Source organism: Parasteatoda tepidariorum, chromosome 6 (genome assembly GCF_043381705.1).
Source record: "Parasteatoda tepidariorum isolate YZ-2023 chromosome 6, CAS_Ptep_4.0, whole genome shotgun sequence".
In the NCBI taxonomy this organism is placed as follows: Eukaryota; Metazoa; Arthropoda; class Arachnida; order Araneae; family Theridiidae; genus Parasteatoda; species Parasteatoda tepidariorum.
The window spans coordinates 69834074-69848157 of NC_092209.1; the positions used below are offsets into that span (position 1 = coordinate 69834074).

At 30.4% G+C, this 14084-nt stretch overlaps 1 protein-coding gene across 1 annotated transcript in view; it reads left to right on the plus strand.

Annotated features, from left to right (window-relative positions):
- The first annotated feature begins 2340 nt into the window (after positions 1–2340).
- LOC107455429 (zinc finger protein 493-like) overlaps positions 2341–14084 on the plus strand; it is a 26766-nt gene continuing 15022 nt past the window's right edge. Inside the window, exons 1-5 of the mRNA XM_016072990.3 lie at positions 2341–2599; positions 4597–4643; positions 6911–7037; positions 9399–9485; positions 11254–11321. Coding sequence (XP_015928476.1) covers positions 4638–4643; positions 6911–7037; positions 9399–9485; positions 11254–11321 — 288 coding nt within the window. The 5' untranslated portion in view covers positions 2341–2599; positions 4597–4637. The remainder of the gene's footprint in view (positions 2600–4596; positions 4644–6910; positions 7038–9398; positions 9486–11253; positions 11322–14084) is intronic.

A 14084-nucleotide genomic window follows, 5' to 3' on the forward strand; every position in this document is an offset into this window, starting at 1 on the left:
AGAACGAACAAGTTCGCTATAGTAGTGTGAGAGTTAGAAGCCCATTTAGATACTTGAAATTATTGATCTGGGTTATTGTGCAGCGATGAATTGGGCAAACAGTTTATAAAAAAAAGCTTAATAATGTAATTGCTTTGATGCTCTAATTCAGGGGCTCCAATTATGAAGAGCCTTCAATAGTGTCGAAACAGAGAATCATTTTGTGTATCGATATAGAAGTCATTTCATTTAAGTCGATCATTTTAGGCCCGAAGCTTTAGTATATCTGATTACGTTACGTTATTTGTTCTCTTTATCATGTCGTTTAGTTTAATACATTTGTAATACAATTTAAACTCTTTCTGTATTTGAATTTGAAGAATATGAAAAATGGTATCACATGCGTGGAACTGAAACGTTTTATTTTGTATAAAAGAGATTTGGTGCAGAAACGGAAGTGGAACTTAGCATACATAATAAGGGATCAGATTCTTTTTATTAGAACAATTGACAAGTGATTCTGAAATGTTTTAAATTGGTCTACTCTAGATTGAATTAGAATTAATTATTAAAGATTTGAAATGTTGAAGAATTATGAATTTATAAAAATTTTAAGATATGCAGTTTAAATAATTTCACGTATGTGAAAATGCTTCTGTAGAATTTTTCCTTTAATTTTATAACCGTAATTAAACTTTTTGATGAAAATAACCCGCATTTGCGTTACATAGAGGGGAAAACCTCTCACGGTAAGCCTGCCGGCAAGGGGATTCTAACTTATGATCCGTCTACCGTTGAGGATATTTTACACCAGCACTGTGGTCGGTGCGAACAATTGCTCGAGAGTGAGAGCATTTGCAAAACGTATTTATTTATTTTAGCTGTTTGGAACCAGCTATGACACACTTTTGAAAACTATTGATAAGGCGTGCGGCAAATATCTTGAAATTAACGACATGGGAAACTGAGTGGAGAGGAAAGAATTAAGCTGTTGATTTCACAAATCTATTTTAAATGTCTCAGTACTTAGTTCAATCGTAACTATTATATTTATAATAAATTTCCCAAGTAATGAAGATTAACGATTCTTAATAAAAAAAATTACTAAAAACATTTTGTTACAAAGGGAATTATTTATCTGTACAGCATAGCAATCGATAAGAAAATTTCGATAGCATGATAATACACAGAAAAACATCTTTTTCCCATTGCATCAAGGCCTCCGCACTCTCATCAATAGTTACATCAAACAATGAGGTTAAATTATGGTATCCCCCGTTCATTTTACTATATGAAACTGAAATGTACATTTACAAACACGAAATTTATATTTTCAAAAGATTTTATATTTAAATTTTTTTTTTCCAGGAAAAAGAATGCGTATTTTTCTGAAAGTCTAAAATTTTAATTCTAAGAAGAAAAAATTGCGAATTTCGATGGATCGAGTTCATTAACTTGAAAACGATCAGCATTGAATATGTGCTGTTATTCTTGGCAATTTTTGCAGAAAGTTGAAAAAAATTCGTCTGATTTACTTTTTAACAAGGAAAACGCATGAATAATTTGCAGACGATTTTAACATCTTATATTGTTAAAATATTTTTACTTCAGTTATATTTTCTACCAAAGTGTAAGGAAAGTGGCGTGTTAAAGTTGAGCTAAACTTCTCCACATAAGTTAAAATGTTAATTAAAGTGAAGATAATTAAAAACAGCGCCGTATCGCACATCGAATATGTTGAAATATAATTCTTTCTCGTATACATCTTTTACTTAACTTAAATTTATTATTTGTTTATGTATTTTATTGTAACAGTGATATATTTTTGTTTTGTGTACCTGGCAACTTCGTTGTATAATTAATTTATGTTTGACATGTCTTCGTGCCGGTCTTAAGTTAGAAATATATAGTGAAAGAATTGAAATATTTTTGAAAGATTATAGTATGTGTCACTTAAGAGAATCGATACTCGACGGGCTTGGCTTACTCGAAATAAAATGAAAAGAATAGCTGCTAACGTAAACAAATGCCACGTTTCAAGAACGTGGAAGAACCAATCAGGATCGAGATATCCACACTACGTCACTTACAAGTATACCATTAAAATGATTCATTCATTGTATAATATTTAAAAAGTATCAAACAATTACTTATGGACTAATAATTATTTAAATGCTAAGCATATAGATAATTTTATAAAATTATATCATTACCAGTAACCAAAATACCGAATACGAAATTGAAAAGAAAACAATAATTTAAAAAAATCATTCATACTTGTCAAAAGATCGTCATGAAAAACTTAGGTGTTTTGTAATCGTTTGAAATATTTATTGGCAACGTGAAATCTGTGGAATAATCTTTAAGAGATCACTTTTAAAATAAAATGTTTCGATTTATATTATATATTTCGATTTTTTTTAATTGCAAAAGGTGAAAATAAGCATTTTAATGAGTTATCAACAGAAGTTTTAATTATTAACTTTTAATCAAATATAGTCAGAAGAAAGTAATTAATTTAAAATAATTATTATTTTTGAAACTCTTCAGATGTCAATAACAAATATGGAATTCCAACATTTAATATAAAAGGAAAATTTCAAGACGTCACACCTTTATGGTAATATTATCTTAATTAACAAATATTCAATTTTATTTTACATTACTGTTTAAATACTCAAAGTGTTTTTTTACCTATTTGATTTTTGTTGGCTTTTTACGAGATACTTAATTATCTGATTTTTTCTTTTGAATTATTGAATCAATAAATGTTATTAGGTGAGAGAGTTAGTTCGATTCATAAATATTTGAAATTCATTCTTTGTAAAATAGGCGTCATTTACTGCTCTATAGTTCACACATGTCGAACACGAAAAAAATATCACTTTGGATCTTCTTTAATTACGTACAACTTATAGAAAAATGACATTTTACATTTCTGTAGTTAAAGTAAATTAGAAAAAAATGTAATCTAATATTATATATAAATCTTACTTGTATAACTTTTTTAATTATTTTATTATTTTTTTTAAATGTGTATTTTGGGAACATATGTAGTTAAAGATTTTATGCATTAGCAAAAAATTGCGAAGAAAAATTTTTATTCAGGGTATTTCGTAATGACCACTCTTAATATTTGTTTCAAGAATGCTTAATATAAAAAGGAAGTGAATAAAAGGTTTAAAATTTATTAGAGGTTTCAAATTATTATTTAAGCGAGATAATATTATAATGCGAACTGAAAACCAATAAATCCCTAATGAAGAAAGCTAGATTAAAAACAACAAACTCAGTTTGATTATCGGAAGAAACAGAGAGGAGATGAAAGATGATTATAGAAATGCCCTCATTTTTCATTAGGCAATAAAACTGGTTTTATCTTACTATTGACTTGTCACATATTTTGATTTTTTTTCCTGCAGCTTAAATTTTAAACTACTGCCTCTTATATGCATACTTTTTTACTTCTGAAAAAGTATATTAAGGACGGTCAATACGAAATACTCTGCATACGTGCGATTTCGTAGTTATAATTTTTTTACTGATTTTCTGTTTCATACATTTGACAATCCAACATTTTGAACAATTTTTAATCCTAATGATTATGTTTTGATTAATGAAACTGCGACTCTCATAGTTTGATTGTTCTTAGAAAGGCGGGTTAAAAAGAAACTAATTATTTATGAATTTGAAATGAAATTTGATACATACTTCGCATTTGGCTTAACTTGGCTATATATAATAGCTTGGTAAAAGAAATTGGATGTTTATTAGTGTGATCTACCAAATAGTCACCATATTTGGCGTTTTTAGTGCCAAAATTATAATATTGTATTGTATAACTTTAATCTCGTTCTATTTACTTAAACTTTATTCATATTTAAAAATTTGTTTTTAGAGTGTCAGCAGAAATAATTTTACAATAAAAAAATATTGCTAACTAAAAATATCCACAAAATAATCTCGACTTTCTCTAAAACAACTAGTATTACAATGTGTAATAGCCTGGCAAATGTAATGTATTTGCTTCTATTCGTGATTTACCGATTGGCCACCAGAATTGACATCTTTTATATCGAAATTATTGAGAAACATTCACATCTTGTTCAATTTAATGGTAAATACTTAATCGGAACATTAAATTTTTTCTTATGTCAGTAAAAGCTGGGATTTTTCATCAATTAAAAAAAAAATTTTGTTAACAGAGAATAAATCAGCATAATATTCTAAATTTTTGCTTTAAACAGCAACTTTTATTTTTTTTAACTTTTGTTCGATACCAAATAATTGATTTCTACGCTGGTTCGTTTGATAACAAATGAAATGGACTGTATTAAAGATTTTTATTATGATTGGTGCTACGAGCACGCTCATGCTATAAGATCAACAACTAATTTTCAACTGATTAGGGTTACAACAAACGGTGGCGAGGATGCTGAGACAAAGATGCCAAGTTGGCGCTATATTTCTGAGATATTGAACAACTTTAAATATTAATAACCTAACTCGTCAAAAACATGTTGTTTTTTTTCGGTTAAGAATAATTATTAAAATAACGATTGAAGTTACATTTCTTCAGACTTAATGGCAATCTATTTTTATTGACCATTTATCTAGAATTTTCACCTGAAGAAGGACGAAAGAAAAAAAGCTCGAAAATGAACGTAAGTACTTTTTTATTACTTTTTAGAACCGAAATTTTAGCAGTCATTTAATTACTCGAGAGATAAAAAAAATTATAATTTAATTCTAAAACAATTAAATTTAAAAAGTTATTCATTATTTCCCAACTATAATGCTACCGAAATTTCTCGGCTTTTAGAGTAAAGTTTTATTTTCCTAAATCCTTTTTAAAGGATCTGACATCGTATGGAAATAATATGCTATTTTTAAAACAGTTGAGAATTTGTGACAGTTATTTTGTTAACAGTTGTTGTAAGTGTCCTCTATGCAAATTCTGTCAAATATTTGATAAAATATAAAGAAAAGCCACCGTTTTATGAAAATAAAAAACATTTTTGATATTTTAAAAGTTACTCCAACCTGGGCTCATAATTTGTAATTATTGAGGTCTATTCATCGCTTTCAGTACTTTTCATCTAGATGGAAAAATCTTTGCAAATTGATGATTTTTAAAATAGTTCAATGTTTTTCATAATATTTAAGTTCTATGTTCTGTAAACAGCAAGGTGGTTTGTTTAGTTTGAAATGATAGCTTTGCCTCCAGTGGGATCTGTGGCTTTTTTCTGTTTACCTCAGCAAGCACTCAGGGCCGGAAAAAAACCATAATTAGAAGGAAAAAAAATCAGCAAAACAATAGAATAAGTCGAAATTCTGACAAAAAGACTTTTATTAAATAAATTGTAAAATTTAATTGTAAAAGTTAATTTTTCTTTTGGGTAAAAAGTAAGATGATGTCTTTCATTTTGAAATCTGTTTGGCTGGATCAACATCAACAGAAAGAAAAATAAATAAATAAAAACGATTATATGTAAGAATAGCTACAAAAATATTCTTCAGAATCTTGTATATATGTACAAGAGGTGATCAAATGAAAAGGTACGAAACGACACGGTGGGTACAAATGTAGACTTTATTCAAAATATACACCATAGGCCTGAGCACAACGATCCCACTGATGAACAAGCTGCAGGATTCCCTGTTCCCAGAATTCCTGTGGCTGAGACGAGACCCAGTCCTTCACAGCGTCCTTGACTACGCCGTCCAAGTTGAAGCACTTCCCTTTCAGGCGTTTCTTCAGTGGACCAAACACATGGAAATCGCAGGATGACAGGTCCGGACTGTAGGGCGGGTGGTCCAACGTCTCCCACTTGAACTTGGCTAGTTCCATGTGTGTGACTCTGGAGACGTGTGGACGCGCTTTATCATGGAGCAGAACCACACCCTCCGTGAGCAGCCCCTGGTCTTGATGGACCTGCGTAGGCGTCGGAGTGTCTCACAGTACACATGGGAGTTAATGGTTTTTCTGTGCTTGAGTTTCTGTTCCTCATACGGACTGCCGCATCATTTGGACGCTGCTTCTGATAAGAGCCTCTGCTCTCTCCTGCGCATGCGGGCGCCCGCACATGCTCCGACCCCCGTCAGAAACTCCAATCGCATCCCGATATGTCTCGCTACGTTCTCCCATGGCGGAATATGCAAATATTTAACTGTTACGTTTTTACGTCGTTTCGTACCTTTTCATTTGATCACCCCTTGTAATTACTGCAGATTTACAGTGAACTACAGAAGTATTTTTCTTATAATGATTTTCAAGAAGTGCAATTTGTTTAATTCAAAAAGAAAAAACGGCAAATTGTTTTTATAATGATTAAAAAAAAAGCATTCGAAAAGAATGAAATGATCCAAAAGACTGTAAATTAAGAAAATTTAAATGTACAGTTTATGATTAAAATTAATCACTGAAGATTTGGAGAGTAATTATGCATGGAGATGAAATAACGAAATCTTCTAAGTCGGGGACTTCTTACCCGATGAAATTCATATATGATCATTAAAATCAGACGAAATGTGTTTTCCTGAAAATGTGGCGTCTTCCTCTAATTTTTAGAACTGAGAGTAGGTTTGATTTTATTAATCCCATCTTACACAATAGTCATTGCCAAATTCTGATCAAGTTTTTTGTTCTCGCCTAATTATTCATTAGTGTCGGCAATGTGTACAAATTATTTACTTCAATTTTTTAAAAGGACTGATTGCAGAAAAAAGGAGCACTATAATTACATGATTAATATTATATATTAAGAGCGGTGTTTATGGAACACCTTGTACACAAAATGGGAAATCTATAAAAGTGACGATGTTTCGGGATGAGTCCCAGGCTATAAGAAAAAAGTTTAACTAATATATTATTGTAGAATTAAGACAACAGACAACTATTTTAAGTAAATGCATGAGTTTTCTTTTCCAGGAAACAAGGAGAAGTGCAGATCTTCCCAAGAAAAAGATCTTAGAAACTTTACTAAAAAGTGCCATTAGTTATTTAGAATGTCTGCAGAAATTTACTTATCCTGTTAAAGATGTCAGCAAGAAGGACAGTAAGTTATTTGTTTTATTTCATTAGGATCTTTAATTAGTATATTTTGAAATTGCTTTCTTTTTCTTCAATCACAAAACATTTCGATTTTATTTTTACTTCTAACGATGTTAACTTTAACTACTTTGATCAAAATTGGAGTTTAAGGCATGGAGTTTCATACGGAGTATCTCAAAAAAAGACCGTCGATTTCAAAAATCAATTAAAGGATGTTGGATGGATGTTAAAATGTACGGTTTACTGCGTTCTGCTTAGGAAACTAGATCTTTTTATCTTCAAATTTTTTTAAAAAACTTAGTTACAAAATTCGCCAAAAAATCGCGCTGCTGAATCAAAATTAACGCTTTTCGCTGCATGTCGCACCATTTCAACTGAAATATTTGCTCATGTGTTGCTTAATTTCATACTCAAACTGCTCCTCATTCTTGTTTCAAATAGTGATTGTTTAAAAAATATTATTTTCTAATTTTTCTCAGGCAGTGATATCAGGTACTTTGTAGCTAATCTTGAAACTTGCTGCGAATAAACTCTCTGGTTTTTTAAACCGAATGCAGCGTTGTTATTTATAATTATTCTTTGAGATTATTTTTGTCCAAACAACTTGTTACTTATGCTTTCCACCATACTAGCTTTCTTTCTATTTTTAAGAAACCTCTTAAGAAATTCAAACATCTGCACAAACTACTGATACAAAATAGTACCTTAAAATAATCTTCTATTTTTTTAAAACATATATCTATTAATAAACACATTAAAGTTAGAAAAGAACACAATAAATTATAATAGCGGATTTTGGAAATAATTTTCCTCTTGTATTTTAAATGTTGGTTGATTAATATATTTAGACTTTTCCTTTTACAAAACAAATGATTTCTAAAAAATGTTTACAGGTTTTAAAAAATCTCAAATTTCATTGCAATATAATTCTTATGAAAGCCACAAGTTATGGCAATCTGAAACAAGGGCAGCAACATATACAATATTTCAACCTTTAAATGATTTCTTTTATACGGCATTGAAGCATATGAAAAATTTTCTTTCCTGATATAAATGAAAGATAATTTAACTAAAATTTAAGTAAATTAATTTGTTTTAATCCTAATACATAAATTTCTCTCAGTATATTTTGCGCCTACTTTTTCCCCCAAAGTTTTACCTTCTTTAATTTACAATTGAAATAAAGAAAGTACAAGTGCAATCATGAAAACTAGCAATCATAATTCCCTGTTACAACTTTAATTGTGATTATGAGCAATATTAGATTTACAGTTATAATCGTACTTATTGAACTGAGTTTACTGAGTTACAGTATTTATGATTATACGATATATTGATTACACATGCTCACGATTATGTGTAATCTGCATTTTAAATACTGTGTAAATTGAATGTAATCTTGATTATAAGTAATAAATTACTTTCTGCCTAAACCTGTTTTAATTTCTTTCCTTTCCATTTCTTTTAATATTGATTATGATTTTAAAATTGATTTCATATATTCATGATTACGTGCAACTTTAATAAAATTCTGATATAAACTACATGTAATCTAATTTTAAGTAATTTCCCACATTTTCCACAGCAATTACATTTACTCCAGTATATCTTCTATAAAATGATTATATGAACTCGAAGTTCTTTATCCCAATACAGCTTTTTAAAAATAAATTATTATAATGAAAACATTTTGAAAAGTATATGGCAACTTTTTGCTTTTTAGACAACTTTTAGATTTCTTACGTGAATTTTACCGGACGGATGAAGGTTTGATCTACAAAAAATTTTATCTGGATAAAAAGACAGATTTTGGATGGGATATCCTGCTTGGTAGAGCGTTGGGCTTGTGTTTCTAAAAATGTGAATTCGAATCCAGCAGGACGAAGAATCCCTGTGTATTAAATGGTAACTGGTGCACGTTAAATCTGTCAGGATCACTAAGTCCTCCATGCCCTCATAACAAATCAATACCCCGGGGGGAACAGAATTGAAGATTGATCATTCTCTGGTTCAAGTCAAAATTGTCTGGTTCAATTTGAGGTTGAATGAATGGAGTATAATTGGGTGCTCCCTATAAAACAGGCTGTGACGTATGTGTGGTTGAAGTCGTATTATTGACCATAGATGATACCACTGGAGAAAAAAAAACAGTAAACCTTTTCATTCGCTTGATATTTAGCAGGCTTGCTGGTATTGGCAAGTAGCATTAGTAACAACATCAACAACATATAGATTTTAGTAAATACTTCAAATCATAAAAAATTCTTGCATCAACTATACCTCTTTTTATTTTATTTTAGATAGGATATCACTGCTAATAATTATATTTACGAAGATTTTGAGAGTTTGGAAACATTTTTTTTAGGTGTTAGAACGGAGAAAAGATATCCTAAAAGAAATATAAAAAGATTATCATATAACGAGTGTGATTCTACTGATGACGAATGCCTAGGTAAATTATTTAAATAGATTTCTTTATATTTTATTTTATAATTGAATGAACTAGTTGTCAAAATTGGATACCTGCAAGTGACTTCATCGTGGGTATTGATACTGATTGACTGTTTTTTTTTTCATTCTATTCAACTCTTCTTCCCACTCTATTTCGAGTAAGCCTAGCCCCTCAAATTAAATATGCAATCATTGTAAATTAAATATACAAAATAATTAGCAAAACAAAAGGAATGAGCTATTAATTTTCCTTCATTAAGGAAAAGAAGTCGATAATAAAACAAGTCTAACAGCTTTAATGTTAACACGTTATCTCATTTCTAAACAACCTGCTGGCGCTGAGGTTACAGATCAGGTGGGTGTGTATCAGCGGTCTTCTTCACGAGTCGAGAGTATCCCATTGCAATGAAAAACTTAATATTTCACGATATGTTCAGAAGTAGTCACCGCAGTTAATCATACGTTTATCTCATTTTGATTATTTGATTCGATGGACTCAGAATGCTTTGTTTCTACATATCCTCGATTTTTTTTTTATCTTTTTAGTATTTCTGAGTAGATATTTGTAAGATTTCGATTTATCCTTTATTTTAATTAAATAATAATTTGCAAATCCTAACGAGTAAACTTTTTTGATTTCCATTTTGACAAGAATTCTTAAAATATATATTAAGGGTAGTCATGGCATAATCAGAGAACAACGCACGTCAAGGAAAGCTAATTATTGAGTGGATGATGATTAAATGGATAAAAACTTAATTAAAACCGGAAGAATTGTTAATAAGGAAGACAAGACACCCAAAGTTGATTGGCTGTCAGAGAAAACTGAACGGAGACAAAAGGCAGTAATTACAATGCAAGAATTTTTTTCTGAAACAGATACAGCGAATAGAATTTATTTCCGATTTCAGAATATGAAAATCGAAAATAAAATATAACCTTTCTATTCACAAAAGGCGTTTGAAAGTATTTCAGTGTTTCTAGTTTGCCACACTTGGTATTAGTTTTTATTTTGCTTTCTTATCTTCATTAATTTTTCTTCATAGGTTNTTTTTTTTTTTTTTTTTTTTTTTTTTTTTTTTTTTTTTTTTTTTTTTTTTTTTTTTTTTTTTAGATAGATGCGATTTTTACGCAATTTTGATTGCAAAAATTGTCAGTGCATTATATACCAGTAAATGGTTTTGATCTGAAGAGTCAGAAAGAGATGAAACACACACCCAGAGATCTTATCAGATCTAATCATTATAACTTACAAATTAGAAAACCAAATCAAGAGAAATTTGTGTATGAAAATACGTCAAAAATTATAACATTTAAAAATTATATCACAAAGTTAATTGCACAATATTTAAATTAAAAGTTCATAGGCATCATCGCAAGGTAGTACGAAAATCACTTGTGTTGTGTTTCATATGAAGCATGACCTTACCTGACAAAAATGAAAACCCCACAATTAACTGTCATGCTGTTTACAAGTTGACAAATATTTTGTGACAGGTCTCTGGACCTTAAATCTAACTTCTCCATTGCGACAGTTTTTGCCTTGAGAAGTATCGTAAAGGGTTAGCAAGCAGGGATGGGCTTAGGTCTAGAGATCCGGCTGGCCACTACATCCTCTTAATATATCTTAGGCTTCAGGGTATTACTCAAACAGCGTTTGAAAGGGAAATAATAGTTTTTTATTTCTGAAGTTATTTTGTCAAATTTTAATGAAATATTTTAACCATATATTAGTAGTTTAATTTATTCATTTATATATTTTATTTTAGTAATTGAAAACTATGTAGTAGATGAAAGCGATACTTCATCCTATGAGAGACTGTTTCACGTTTCTAAAGTATGTGTTTGATTCTAAAACTTTATTTTAAAAGTAAAATATATTAGTGATGCTCTGAAAATTAATTTTGGAATATTTTGAATCATCCAGAAACTATATTCAATTTTTTTTAGAGAAAAACCCCATGAATTTTCACAAAAATTGGCTGTATAAATTAAAGTTTCATACTTACTGTAGTTTATTTAACGTTCTCAGTTACTTGAATGCTTTAAAAATGCCTCTAATAATTTTCTTATTTCGATTGTGAAAAAGTAAGTAATATGATTTTAATTTATTATCTTTGGTAATTTAACTATAAAGCGTTTAAATTGTTTTATATTAGACCATGACCCAGTTACTTTGAAAGAGCAATTTTTCCCTATACGGAAATCATTAACAACGAAATTTTGTGTTTGTTGCAAAATAAATCTTGACTTTGTTACATATTTCTCGGGTCCTACGCATGCTTAGTTGCGTAGTTCAAAGTTGATCTGAAAATTCTCCGGGAAGTAAAATAAAAAATTTGGAAAAACATTAGTATAAGGAAAAGTGGTCCATTGCCCCAAACCTTAAAAAACATCGTAGATAATACCGGGCAAGAGCTTAACGATTAAATTATTCAATAATCCTCCCTCGCATTTATGGAAAGTAATTTTTCGCTAAATTCCCAAGACGTTTCCCGAATCCAAAGTTAAAAGGCAGGCCTCTGACAGTATTAATTTTGTGTTTCTTCATTCAGCGTTTTATGCTCTGTTTAAACATATTATATTGCTTTAGCATATACTGATATTAATAAAACACTGATGGTTTTATCGCATAGAAAATATCCTAGGTCAGGGATGGCGAATGGCACGTGACACAATATTCTGGGCACGCCACCGATCACAAAGTTCACTATAAAGCATATTAACAATTAAATTGAAATTCACGAAAAACAAAAAAAAAAAAACAATTATTAACAAAACTATTTACAATTAATTCCAAAAAGCAATTAATAGCCATAAAAAACAAGCTAACAATAAATATCTAGCAAGAAAAAAATTAACAATCCAGCTTAAACTAACATCTTACAACCTAATATAAGTTATTTGTCATCTAATCTGCAACAACAGAAGTCACACTGATGTCACTTTAAGTTGAATTACGCGTATAACTGAGGCATTGCAAAATGTATTTTTTTTCATAGTAAATATAGAGTTTTGAGTTGATAGTATTTAGTATTATTATTTTCCCAATTATCACGAAGTCAAAATTGTTTGACGGCACATCTATGACCTCATTAAACAATTTTTTAAAAAAATGGCACGTTGGTGCATAAAGGTTCGCCACCCCTGTCCTAGGTCTTAAAAAACAATCACGCATGCTTGTTTGTAAATGTAATAAAAATAGTGACGCTGATTCTACAGGATAACCATCTCCTGTTGGGTTTATGGTTCCTAAATTATGTCACGTTATCCCCAGCGTCACTGTTAGTAGAACATGGTGGCAATTATATTGCTTTAGCATGGAATGTCTGTTTAATAACGATGTTTTTAATTTATAATTATCAATGAGCCGTGATGGCTCAAGGAGCTAGAGCGTTCGTTTTACAATGAGGTGAACCGGGTTCGAATCCCAACGATGGCTGGTCGATACGAATTCATCATCCGGCTTGCTCCGACCGCAATGATGACGTGAATTATCCTCAGTGGTAGACAGATCATGGGCTTGAGTCCCCTTTGCAGCCAGGCTAACCGTAAGAGGTTCCCGTGGTCTTCCTCTCCATGTAACGCAAATGCGGATTAGTTCCATCAAAAAGTCTTCCCCGAAGGTAAATTTCTCCCACTACTTGATCCAGGCGTTCCCATGTCTTCTAGATTGGGTTAAAAATTACAAGTTCGCGTAGTTGAGCATAGTAGTCGTAAACCTAAAAATTGGGTCGGGTTGTTCAACGACGGTTATATAATAAAATAAAAACTCATTTCAGAATGATCTTCGAGTCATCAGATTTCACCATAATTAATTCATCATAATCAATATCATAATTCTGGCAAATTTTGATTCTTTCCTCCCCAGTATATTTCAACTTCTTAATATATGAGTTTTACCCTGACTCTCCCCCGCAATGGGCCTCCAGGGATACCGATAGCCCACCAGGGTACTGATTAGTGAACAACTGTTCAAATACAAAAACATGATGCAAATCGAGAAACATCTAGCAGGTCTGTGCAATGTAAAATTAATACTACATACTTTAAAATCAAGATGATTAACAGATGTAAAGAAGTCCCTCAACAACAAAACGGATTTCCAATAAAGCAAAGAGAAGATAAGATATTCCGTTACAAAAGGAAATTCAAAAGATGAACAGATGAATAGAAGTCACTTAACAAACGGATTTCCAATGAAACAAGGAACAAATGAAAAGACCTTCCGTTACAGAAGGAAATTCAAAATTAAAGTACAGTATAATACTTTACTCAATAATTGCTCAATACTGCTATTACTCAAATAACAGTAGTAAAGTTAAGAAGATCATGTAAATATATTATGTAAAATTCTTATGTAAATAATAAATATCTTATGTAAATAATCTTCATGTAAAATTCTTAATAAATCGTATTGCCATGGGGAAACAAATAATTTCCCGAAATCATGGTAATGAAGAGGGATAAAGTGTGGGAATGGAGAAATCGCGTAACCTTAAATCCACTACTCTATTTACAAAGAATATAAGAATATGGAATCAAGTGAAGGGCTTAATGGAAGAATATATATATATATATATATATATATATATATATA